The 12,975-nt window shown below is 44.7% G+C and overlaps 1 protein-coding gene across 1 annotated transcript in view; it reads left to right on the forward strand.

The window, feature by feature from the left end:
* Positions 1-12,975, forward strand: part of Col6a5 (collagen type VI alpha 5 chain) — a 94,558-nt gene that overhangs the window by 17,355 nt on the left and 64,228 nt on the right. The window contains exons 7-15 of the mRNA XM_041677339.1: positions 1,769-2,344; positions 4,258-4,598; positions 4,706-4,787; positions 6,820-6,962; positions 9,881-9,973; positions 12,253-12,306; positions 12,461-12,532; positions 12,728-12,754; positions 12,887-12,931. Coding sequence (XP_041533273.1) covers positions 1,769-2,344; positions 4,258-4,598; positions 4,706-4,787; positions 6,820-6,962; positions 9,881-9,973; positions 12,253-12,306; positions 12,461-12,532; positions 12,728-12,754; positions 12,887-12,931 — 1,433 coding nt within the window. The remainder of the gene's footprint in view (positions 1-1,768; positions 2,345-4,257; positions 4,599-4,705; positions 4,788-6,819; positions 6,963-9,880; positions 9,974-12,252; positions 12,307-12,460; positions 12,533-12,727; positions 12,755-12,886; positions 12,932-12,975) is intronic.

Here is a 12,975-nt window from a genome sequence, read left to right on the forward strand (position 1 = left end):
GATGGTATCTGAGCTTTGCAGTGTGTGATACACACGTGTGTACATATTCATGTGTGTGTGCTTCCCCCACCATCTGGCCAGCTGCCATGCAGGTCACTCTCAACTGTCTTACCCATACTGGACTATATCACACCGCTGTGCACAGTATTTTGGAAGCTTTCGAACTCTATCCAACGGTTATGCATTTCTCCCATCTCATCTATTGCCCCTGTCCTTTTCATTTCTTCCTTAATATCCTGAAAGTTTTCCACATCTTGGTGCACGTCGTTCTACACACTGCAAATACTCGGCCCATCACTTACTTGCCTGCATTTCAAACATCTCACAAGTTTAAACTTTTGTTTGCTCCATGTCCTCTTACTCCAGAACCTCTGTTTCTCATGGTGTTAGCACTTAGTGCTTATTTTTGTGTTTTCTCATCTTTATCAATCAAAAGACTGAGTTCCCTGGGATCATTATTGTATTCCTGCCTAATCTAGTATGTCTCTAAGACTGTCCTTGTCTTAGGAGTAAGGATGCTACTTTACTCTTATCTCCCATGGTACCTTTTAGAAGTGGATGCTGAGATGGATTTTGGGATGCACAGTGTTTATTAAGGAGCCACACTCGAGAAATAAAAAGGAAGGCAGGGTAGGCATAAGTCAGACAGTAAGGCGTATCCAATGATGCTTTAAACCTAGATGTTCCAGAACAAGCACTTTTCAGGAGAGTTGTCCAGCATCCCACCAAGATGGCCAGGATGGAGTGAGAAGGGAGTGCTGACTGCCCGGGGATAGGCATGTCATTGGCAAGGCATCTTTGTAAGGAGGCAGACCCCGAAGGAGCTGGGAGCAGGAGCCTCCATGGACAGAGGAAGCTCTATCTTACTTGAAGGCTGGTCTGGGCAGCTCAACTCTGTGTCTGCCCCTCTGCTTTTCAAGGAATTGTGTGACACTGGGCAGCCAGTGCTTACCATTTGTGACTTCCCTTCTGCTGTTCCTACCTGAACCAGGGAGTCTGGTTGGAACTTGGAGAAAGTCACCCCTTAGCTCTACAGTAGTTCACATTGAACTTCAGGGAGATGGTCCCATGCTCTATTTCTAAACAATACACACTTGTCCCATACACTTCTAATATTGAAGTCATGACATAGAAAACTACAGTAGAAAAAAAAGGAGTATATTTGAGTTTCTACAAGTCCAGATACACTCCTTCCTCCATAGTAACTATGTGCTCTTATGAATTACCAGAATTCCATTTCTACACTTACAAAATTAGAGTAATGTGTCATAAGCTGGTTGGGACTGTTTACTGAGTTATTGCATGCCCAAAGCTTTTGGAAATGATACTGCTCGATCCGTGTGTAATCTGGCAACATCAGCTAACAACAGGAGTTTCAATGAAACACAGTGCAACTGCTACCTAGACTGTTTCGGTCTGCAGACATTGAAGAGACTTCCAGGCTTGTAAAATATCTCTTCATGAGAATATTCAATCTATCCAAATTACCTACTTCCTTTCTGAACAGCCTGCAAGATCTTTCCCAATAACTCAGGCAAATATAATTACACTTTGAAAAAATGTCTATTATCCTACCCTTTGCCGCTGTTTTTTTCCTTCTCTTTGAGGTTCAATCAGTGTGCCTCTCTTCCGTTAATTTATCTCAATTTGCTGCTAATGCAAAACAATTTAAGTATTTAGCAAAGCAATTTAAGCACCCCAGTAAATGAACAATTTAGAATGATGCATGAGGAAAATAATTTATTCTTTATTTTCCTTTCTATTCCAGCCTGTAACCTTCAGGAAGCTGATGTGATCTTCCTTTGTGATGGATCTGACATGGTGTCTAATTCGGAGTTTGTTACCATGACAACTTTCTTGTCAGACTTAATTGATAATTTTGACATTCAGTCTCAAAGAATGAAAATCGGGATGGCTCAGTACGGGAGCCGGTATCAGGAAATCATTGAGTTGGAGAGCTCTCTGAACAAGACTCAGTGGAAGTCTCGGATCCAAGCTGTGGCCAAGAGCCAGGGCTTTCCGCGAATCGACTTTGCTCTGAAGCATGTGAGCGACATGTTTCATCCCTCCGTCGGAGGGAGGAGAAATGCTGGTGTTCCTCAGACTTTGGTTGTCATCACGTCTGGTTATCCCCGCTATGATGTGGCAGGAGCAGTAAAAGCCTTGAAAGACCTTGGCATCTGTGTCTTGGCTCTGGGAATCGGAGATATTTATAAGGAACAACTTCTGCCCATCACAGGCAATTCAGAAAAAATAATTACTTTCCAAGACTTTAATAAATTGAAGAGTGTGGACGTGAAGAAAAGAATCGTCCGCGAAATCTGCCAGAGCTGCGGGAAATCCAGTGAGTGTCTGGTGTTATTTGATGGGTGGCTTCCTGTGCCTCCATTTCCCAAGGCTGTCTCATGTGCTAGACCCTGTGGAATCCATTTAGGACAGTATGTAATGAGATGAGACATCAATCGCTACTTCTCCCTGCAAGCTTGTGATGAGCCAGCCTTCCTCAGTGACAGAATTGGGTATAGAACATGAGGGGGTAGGGATCCCTGTCCCTTCACGACCATCCAGAGTTTACGCTCCTCTCAGTACTGAAGCTCAGTCTTCTTTAGTTACAAGTCCTCTGGACAATGTCCTTCATCCAGTAGGATGTAAGAAAATGAACATTTACTATTAAAATTTTGTTTCAACATTGCTAAACTAGTAAAGGACTGAGTGTGTATGTGTATATGTGTATATGGTGTGTATGTGTATACATTTATGTGTGTGTATACAGCAGATGTTTTCTTATTTTTATTTTTAAATTTTGTATATGGGTGGGCTTTTTTTGCATGCATGTCTGTGGACATGCCTGCAGGGGCTTTAGAAGCTAGAAAAGGGTATCAACTCCTCTGGGACTCGTCCGCATGTATGTGTGTGCACCATGTGGGTACAGTGCCCACAGATGTCAAAAGAGGGTGTCAGATCCCCTGAAACTGAAATTACAAATGGTTGTGAGCTTCCTGCTGTGGGTGCTGGAAGCTGAACTTGGGTCCCTTACAAGAGCAACAAGTGCTCTTAATTCCTGAGCCATCTGTCCGGCCCTATTTTGTTTTGAAGAATAACACCTATATGATTGTAACATAGTAAAAATTTCAGTTGTCTTTACAGATTATCCAGTCCACAAACACAAATGGCTGCAAAGGCCTCTTGGATATTGTAGAGGAATCAGGTTGGCAGGGGTGTGAGGGCAACAAAACAGTGATCCATCCAACAGGGATGCCACTGATCAGTGGAGCTGGCAGTAGCCACAGGGGACTCAGGTTCTGTGCATTTGGCGCTGGGATTTGGAAAAGCCACATGGCAGCATGCGTTCCTCACTGTGTGGAATTTGTGCATGGGCAGTAACACCCCCATTCTGCCATCTTCAGAGCTGTGATGCCCGAGCCTGCTTCCCCCCATACAGCCTGAATCAGTCTCTCTAAGGGCGCCAGATCTTTCCTGCCTTGTTTGGGTACTTGTGTGGAGGGAAGTGGCAGAGAGAGAGAGGGAGGACCCTGGCTCTGGAATTAGAAAGCCAGAGTTCTAACTCTGGAACAGTGCCACAGTATTCATGAGTCCCTTAGTCTGAAAAGGGACAACTGGCAAGGATCAGTGGGGATCCAACATGCAACTTGCTCGTTCTGTCTAGCTGGGGGAACGTGTTAAATTAGTTGACAGCGCTTACAAGCTGGAGACTTTGCATTAAAAATATAGATTTAAAAACGGGATTTAACAACTTGGGGCCTCATTTGCCGCTTGGCTACTCTCAGCTGTTGCTGACCGTGAACAGACATGGGGTTCGGGTTGCTCTCCAGATAACTCTCTTCACTCCCTGGCCATTTGACATCTCTGTATTATCCACCTAACCTTTACAGAACTTTGTGTTTGTGACTGCTAGGCGTAGAGAAATCCCCAGGACGGTTCAAATGCGTAACATGCTATGATCCTATGAATCAGAATATGTCATCATTAAAAGCAGGAGAATTCACCCCACATATAAAGCTGTTAACAATGAACCTGAACCATGGTTTGAACCGCAGATAACTACTGGAACTTATTGCATATGAAAGGGGACAGTCTATATTGGTAGAGTAGCCAGTACCTTTGTTTTGGAACATACTCTGGGTACTAGACCCCCCGGGACTCCAACTCTATAGCATGACAGAATCCCTTCTCCGATCCTCCTCCCCCCTTATACCTGTTTACTAATTAACATGACTTTGTTTCTTTGGTTACCAGATTGCTTTGTGGATGTAGTGATTGGATTTGACCTTTCCAGTCACCTCCAGGGCCAGCCTTTGTTCCAGGGCCATCCCCGCTTAGAATCATACCTCCCAAACATCTTAGCAGACATCACCTCCATCAGAGGGGTGAGCTGTGGAGCAGGCGCAGAGGCACAGGTGAGCCTGGCCTTTACGGTGAACAGTGACCAAGAGTTCCCAGCCAAGTTCCAAATCTACCAGAAATCAGTGTTCGACAACTTGCTGCAAGTCACCGTCCGTGGCCCAACTCATCTGAACGCCCAGTTCTTGCAGTCTCTCTGGGAAGTGTTTGAGGAGAAATCTGCCTCCAGGGGCCAGGTATTCTCACCACCGTCTGTTCCCATTCCCCTTCCTGCATTCATTCCTCCTTGCCCAGTTACATCTCTGGCTTTGCTACCATCCTCTTTCCTTCTCTCTTTCTGTAGGTGATGCTTATCTTCTCAGATGGTCTCCAGGGTGAAAGCATCACCATGCTGGAGCAGCAGTCGGACAGGCTCAGAGAAGCAGGTAATGAGTTGAAAATGCAGACACTGGAGATGGAGCGTGGGAACAGGTTTCTGCCACACGTGTTCTAGATCTTGGGGCCGGTGTAGCCATTTGCAGAAGATGATGTTGGTGACTTGTGTGAAGTCCTTTGATCCCCACTTTTCTTCCTTTAATGCTGCGATGCTGTAGTCAAGTGTTTATACCTGTGACCCCTATAGACACCCATCCTGCTGCTTGGACTGAGGCTGGTTTGCTGATATGAAGTAGTTGAGGAAGGAGAAGTTTATTCTGGCTCGTGTTTGGGGGGATACAGTCCATCATGATGGGGAAGGCATGGTGGAGGCAGTTTCATGGTGGCATGTCCTCCCATAGTCCCGAGACTGTCCTCCCATAGTCCCCTGAGACTGTCCTCCCATAGTCCCCTGAGACTGTCCTCCCATAGTCCCCTGAGACTGTCCTCCCATAGTCCCCTGAGACTGTCCTCCCATAGTCCCCTGAGACTGTCCTCCCATAGTCCCCTGAGACTGTCCTCCCATAGTCCCGAGACTGTCCTCCCATAGTCCCCTGAGACTGTCCTCCCATAGTCCCCTGAGACTGTCCTCCCATAGTCCCCCGAGACTGTCCTCCCATAGTCCCCCGAGACTGTCCTCCCATAGTCTCCCAAGACTGCCGGAAGTATCACCTCAAGCAAGGCTTTCATTGCTCCCTAATGGTCCCTTCCAGAGAGCTCAGATTTTTCTGATTCTGTCCATCTTATCCATCACACCATGAACTCTGACACAGGAAGAATGTGCCTGAGCTCCTCATCTTGTCATCCCAGTACAACAACTGGTACACAACAAGTTCCTAAGAAACAAATGCTTAATGGAAGGATGGATGAATTAATGAACGAGAGAATGAGTGACTGAAATAATATGCTAAGATAGGAATCACCCAGAGTCTGGGTTCCTGGAAGGTAAATGTTGCTAATAGGTATTCCAGAAAATTCAGAACCCCCCCCCCCCGCCCAAAGATAATGTATTTCTTAAGAATCACATTTGAATGCCCGAGAGTTGCATCAGAGTGGGTGTGAGATACTGAACACTGCTTTCCGCTGGTGCTTTCTTTCCTGTAGCTGTTTTTTTTTTTAACTCTTTGGAGGGGGGGTGGTCCACCACCCAGCTAGCTCCCAAATAAATACACTGAGACCTATTCTTATGTATGAATGCCTGGTTTAGCGAGGCTTCTTTTTAGCCAGCTTTTCTTTTCTTTCTTTTTTTTCCGAGATAGGGTTTCTCTGTAGCTTTAGAGCCTGTCCTGGAACTAGCTCTTGTAGACCAGGCTGGCCTCGAACTCACAGAGATCCGCCTGCTTCTGCCTCTGCCTCCCGAGTGCTGGGATTAAAGGCGTGCGTCACTGCCGCCCAGCTCTAGCCAGCTTTTCTAACTAAATTATCCCATTTCTCTTTAACTACATTTTGCCTCTGGGATTTTTACCTTTTTTTATTCTATATACTTTCTTACCTTCTTACTCTGTGGTTGGCCCCTGGCATCCTCCTCTTCTCCTTTTCTTGCTCCCCACTCTTACTCTAGATTTCTCCTCCTATTTTTCTCTGCCCCACCAGCCCCATCTATTCCTCTCTCCTGCCTTGCTACTGGCCATTCAGCTCTTTATTAGACCAATCAGGTGCTTTAGGCAGGCAAAGTAGCACAGCTTCACAGAGTTAAACAAATACAACGTAAAAGAATGCCACACATCTTTGTATCATTAAACAAATATTCCACAGGATAAATGAATGTAACACATCTTAAACTAATATTCCACAGCCCTTTCCAGTTGATTTGTAAATAGTTTCTCTGGGATGTTTTTTCTTGGGGGAATTATGCTAAAGCCAGAGACCTGAGTGTTCTTAGAAATCCAGGGGAGTCTGCTGTTGGGGTTTTGTATGTTGAGAATCTGGCTTCCTCTGATGTTCTCCTTTTCTGTTTCTGGTTCTTTTAATGACATTTACTAAGTGGAATTTCTTCTGTTGGATGAACCCTCTGGTTTCACACGTGCTGTTTTTACTAAACAGGACTGGATGCTCTATTGGTGGTGTCCCTTGATGCATTGGCTCAGGATGAGTTTTCCAGCTTTGAATTTGGAAAAGGATTTGACTATAGGACTCACCTGACCATTGGAATGACAGACCTGGGCAAGACACTTTCCCAGTATCTGGTGAGTTGTCAGTTATCTCAAGTGCCACAAGAATCCAGTTGGAATGCTGTTGTTTGTGTCATTAACTTAAATACACCAATTTTGGATGTTAAAATATGCAAAAGACCTTAACATAATATTTCCCCCAGTGTTCTCAAGCATTGTAACTGACATGTCTTAAGTTATTAGTGAAGCTAAATTGACTTTTTTAAAAAAAAAAACTACATTTGGGTTTTATTATTATGGTTAGAATGTAATATTTACCATCTCAACAATTTGAAGTATACAGTGTATGGTTGTATTAGTCACTTGTCTGACAAAAGCAGCTTAAGGCCAAAAGGGTTTGTTTGCACCTGAAATTGGAGGGTACAGTCCATCATCATGGGGAAACCAGGCAGCAGGAGCTTGAGGCAGCTGGTCACACCACATCTACAGCCAGGGGGCAGAGGGTGAATGCTGCTGTAATTCAATTCCTCCTTTATCCAGCTTGTGGAATGATGCTACAACAGCCTATGTTTAGTGTGGGTTTTCCCACTGTGGGCGGACTTTTCTTTCCCACTCACTAGTTCCCAAGTAACTGACAGGGAGACTCAGTGTTAATTATAAATGCTCAACCAATAGCTCAGGCCTATTACTGTCTAGCTCTTACAATTTAACCCATTTTATTCATCTACATTCTGCCACATGGCGTTACCTCTCTTTCATCTTGCACCTCCTGTTTCTTCTCCATATCTTACTGGCAACTCCTCTGACTCTGCCCTTCTTCCCAGGGTCCTTAGTCTGGTTTTCTCAACTAACCTTATCCTGTCCAGCTATTGGCCAGTCAGTTTCTTTATTAAACCAGTCACAGCATAATTTACACAATGTACAGAGTGATTATTCCACAGCATCCCACCTTAATTAACTTAATCTAGAAAATCCCTCAGACATGCCAGAGGTTTGTTACTATGGTTCTGATAAATCTTATTGAGTTGACAATCAAGAATGACCACTATAGTAGCTAATGTGCACGTTGCTGTCCAATAGACCTCTAGAAAGTTTTTATTTTATGAGAAACTCTGTAAACCCACAATTGACAATGTGATTTCTTTGTATCCCTACCCCTGCAGAACCTGGCACTCCCAGCTTAACTTCCTGTTCATAAATGTTTTCAACTTGAGACTGGCTTAATGTAATGACTCAAGGCTCGTCCACATTGTAGCATGTGACAGCATTCCCTTCTTTGCTTCACTGCCTTTATCTTTTTGTTTCTCAACTGACAGTTTAGGTTGCTTCTTTCTACTTCTCAACTACCATGAATAATACTGTGATGTACACATATGAACAAATATCTCTTTACAATTCTGTATCCAGTTCTTTGGTGTATGTACTACTCACAAGTGGGGTTATGGAATATGATAATTCTGTTTTTAGGGCTTTGAGGAACACAGCTAATATTTCCCATGTCATTCAAGTTCTGTTTTCCCCACATCTTTCTGGACACTTGATATATTTTGTTTCCTCCTGCTTAGGTTTTTTTATTGCTGTGACGAGACACCATGATCATGGCAACTCTTATAAGAAAAACATTTAATTAAGGGGGCTCACTTACAGTTTCAGAGGTTCAGTAGATTATCAGCATGACAGGGAGCATGGTAGGGAACATGGTGGCATGCAGGCAAATGTGATGCTGGAGCTGAGAGTCCTTATATCTTCATAGATAGATAACAAGAAATCAACCGACTCACTGGGTGGTATTCTGAGCACAAGAAACTTCGAAGTCCACCCTTACAGTGACATACTTCCTCTAACAAGCTACATCCACTCAAACAAAGCCACACCACCACCTCCTCCTCCTCCTACTCCTTCTTCTTCTTCTTTTTGGTTTTTTGAGACAGGGTTATTCTGTAGCTTTGGAGCCTTTCCTGGAACTAGCTCTTGTAGACCAGGATGGCCTCAAACTCATAGAGATCCATCTGCCTCTGCCTCCTGAGAGCTGGTATTAAAGGCATGTGCCACCTCTGAAAAGTCACACCTTCTAATGAGATTTTGAGAGCCAAATATATTCCAAATACCACACCTCCCTTCTTTGCTACTTTCTTTTTCCCCCTCTACTTCTTTCCTTCTTTCCTTTGCTCACTCCCTCACTCCTTCCTTTCTTGGATATTAGCCATCCTACTACATATGAGATAATATAACATTAGAGACTTTTGTCTGTCTGTCTGTCTACCTACCTACCTATCTAAGACAAACTCTCACTGTGTATCCCTGACTGGCCTGGAATGCTCTATGTAGATCAGGCTGACCTCAACTCAGAGTGATCTGCCTGCCTTTGTCACCTGAACATCCTGTGCTATTAAAGTTTTGATTTGCATTCAATAATTTTTTTTCTGTCCTTCCATTCATTGTCATATCACAGAATGGAAGTATAGGGAACCAAAAGATCAATCAGTCCCTAATGTTATTGAAAAGCCCCGATAATTTATGCAACAGAAATTCCAGGAGATTGTCAACTAGGAATCGATGTCTCAAGTCAACTTGGCCTGTGGCCATGCATGTGCTTGGTGCCCTTCCTATTAACTGAGGTTGTTTTCTGTTGAGAGGAGACATTGCCCACACAATCTGTTGGCTAGGTGTCCTCTCTGCAGTTTAAGTCACAAAGCCCTCTTATTGCTTGCCCCATCACACCCCCCCCACCCACCAAAGACAGAGCCTGGGTTTGTGGGTGGTTTATGATATGTCTGAATAGGGTTCTTATGTAAGAAAATCCCTGGTGGGGAACCCTGATTGCTCTTCGGGCTGAGGAGGGGGCGACTTAATTGGGGGAGGGGGAGGGAAATGGGAGGCTGTGGCGGGGAAGAGACAGAAATCTTTAATAAATAAATAAATTTAAAAAAAAAAGAAAATCCCTGGTGATTGTCACTCACCCCCCTTGGCTATTTTTTTCCCCCTCTCTCTAGGGAAACATCGCAGAGAGGGCTTGTTGCTGTACATTTTGTAAATGTCCAGGGATTCCAGGACCTCAAGGGACCCGGGGACTCCAAGCCTCCAAGGTGCCATTTGATCGTGATCCTCTTTTCTCTAGCATGCCTTGCTTTGTCGTGAGTGAGGCTGAAATTGAATAGTTGACATTGCGACCTTTGCTCCAGAAAAATGTAATTGCCTTGGGTATCTTGTGTAACTTCCACAGCTTAGGAATGGGCTCAGAAGGGCTCGCTTCTGATGCTGCCACTGAGAACAGTTCCCCCTTTTCTTCCGTGTCCCTGGTGAGGTTGCTTTTTGGGTTTGTAATTTACACTTTCTAAATCTGTTTTAGATGGTCTGAGAGGTGTTAAAATGGAGAGAGCTGGGTTTTCTCAACGATAAATGAGATTGAGTTGCAAAATAAAAGAGCAAATTATCCAAGATCAATTATGCAGCAATAGAATGGAAAAGGCATGATGGCATTTCCAATGAAAGACTGTGTCAATGCAAACAAATGAACTACAGTCATTAAAAAACATGAATGAATTTCTACCCACGCAGTAATTACCAGAGAAAGCCGATAAGACAAAGCACGGGCATATATAGGTTGGCTTCTATTTATTAAAATGAAGCTTTCCTGTCTGAGAATACAAGCAATGAGATATCTTCACAATGCAGGAAGTAGTGTCCTACGTGTTAACAGTGCACTCCCAAGGGGGGCTGTGGTAGTGGGTTCTGGGGACATGCGATGGGGTGGCCCAGTGTCTGTGACTGGCAATGTTCCAGTTCTCGGCCCTAGGTGCTGACTGTAGAGATGTCACAAAAAATACTGCACCAAGCTCATGTTGTAGCAACGGAACTGTGCCTTTCTATTGTATTCAGTTTATATGCATTTTCAGATTGGTTTTAGGTCTCACGACAAAAGGACTTTTTGCAATAAACATATTTATTTTCATCTTAATGATTTTAGCCTGTGTTTTCCTTCCTCAATATTTCAAAAGGGCTTAAATTATTGACTTGGGGTGGGCATGACTATGCCATGATGCACCTGCAGAGGTCAGAGGACAACTTGCAGGAGTCAGCCCCTCTCCTTTCACTTTGTGAGTTCCGGGGATCTAACACAGATCAGGCTTGGCAACCGATGTGTTCGCCCACTGAGTCTTCTCCTCCATCCAAAACAGATCGATGAGAATACTTGCTGATAATTTCTATTTTGCCTGTCACTGTTGAAGGATAATTTATACAGAATGTTTTGCTGAACTGTCATTTTCCATCTGTGAACTCTCCTCCTGCATGTCAACAGGACTGTGCTTCGGGGGCGCAGCGAGGATCTGTGTTGTGGGGGAGGGGGCAACAAACCTCGATGCGATCTTTGTTACAAGTTAAGTTACAAAGCAGAAGCAGCTAACCTAAGGCTCAGAGAAAAGTGACGTAGTTTAAATAATGCTCTCAGAAAAGCAGAGGAAAGTCGAATAGGCCCTTTGGAGGTGTCAGCGATGGAGCTGGAGAGAAGGCTCAGGGCTTGCCAGAGTGTCTGAGCTCAGTTGCTGGCACTCACATCAAGATGCTAACATCATCTATTGGTAATTCCAGCTCCAAGGGATCACGCACCCTGCTCTGGACTTCACACGCATCTGCTATCTTACACACACATACAGACAATCTATGGTTCCCATCACTGTGATGAACATGATGAAAAGCAACTTGGGGGAAGAGTTTGTTTGGCTTATCTTCCACATCACTGTTCATCACTGAAGGAAGTCAGGGCAGCAACCTGGAGGCAGGAGCTGCTGTAGAGGCCATAGAGGGGTGCTGCTTACTGGCTTGCTTCTCATGGCTTGCTTATAAAACCCAGGACTCTCTGCCCAGGGTGGCAGCAGCCACAGTGGGCTCTCAGTTCCCTCCCTTATCAATCATTAATTAAGAAAAGGCCCTCCATGCTTGCCTTCAGCCCACTCTTATGGAGGCATCTTCTCAACTGGAGCTCCTTCCTCTCTGAAGACTCCAGCTTGTGTCAAGTTGATACAAACCCAGCCAGCAATACCCATAATTAAAACAAAAAATACATATTAAAAACTGGTGGTCATAGCTCCTTGTGAATCCCTTAGTTATGGGAGTGGCTTCTCATCCAGGAGAGGGTTCTTAGGATAAGTCTCCTGGGTCACTGGGAGGGTGTCCTTCTGCAGAGGGGCTTCAGAGATGAGTCCAAGGAAAAAGGCAGCTGAAGATGCTGGATTCTCCCCAACTCATGGCTCTATTGGCACAAAGTCTACCCAGCAGTCAAAGGAGGTCCCAGATAGGAATGCCCAATGACTTCATGAGCTGATCTGCTGAGGATGTTAAATGTTCCCCTCTCTTTGCCTCCTAGGGCTCTTCAGGACTGAAAGGCAGCCGAGGACACAGGGGAGAGGATGGAGACCCTGTAAGTTAAGACCCCCCCCATGTTCATTGGAGGAATTGCTTTGCCTAAAGTTGGGGGTACCGTACATAAGCTGTGCTCAGTGCTCCAAAAGCTCACTGCTGACAGCTTCCTGTAAAAGTATCTCTTTGAATACATGTCTGGATTCACCCTTTAGGGAAGACGAGGAGAAATTGGACCTCAAGGAGACAGAGGGATCATAGGATGTCAGGGGACTCGAGGCCAAAAGGTAAGCTTCTCCTGGCTCATTGTGCTCAGTCCTCTGTGACACCTTCCTGTCCCCTGTGACACCCATAACCTTTATATGACTGTGTAGCCAGAAGCAATTAAAGAGATAATGCAAGACAAGTCTCTCTCCAACTGCAGAATTAGAATCCCTGTTCTGCCTTTGGCCCTGCAGTGACAGATATTTACTCTTTTGCAGGGCGTCAAAGGATTTTCTGGAGCCCAGGTATGGTATTTGTTTCTCGGTCGAGTTTGATCTCCTAGCACGGATTCAGTCCTTGACATGCACATGTCAGAGCCCCCCTGACTGCTTTGGTCTTGTCACCAGCGAACCTGACCACTGTCTGTTGTCCCTCAGGGAGAACATGGAGAAGATGGGCTTGATGGACTGGATGGAGAAGATGTAAGCCATTTGTCTCCTCTCTTTGAGTTATCATGAAGCCATTA

This window comes from Microtus oregoni, unplaced genomic scaffold, assembly GCF_018167655.1.
Source record: "Microtus oregoni isolate MIOR12 unplaced genomic scaffold, Mior012 000028F_ref0000031, whole genome shotgun sequence".
NCBI classification, from domain to species: domain Eukaryota; kingdom Metazoa; phylum Chordata; class Mammalia; order Rodentia; family Cricetidae; genus Microtus; species Microtus oregoni.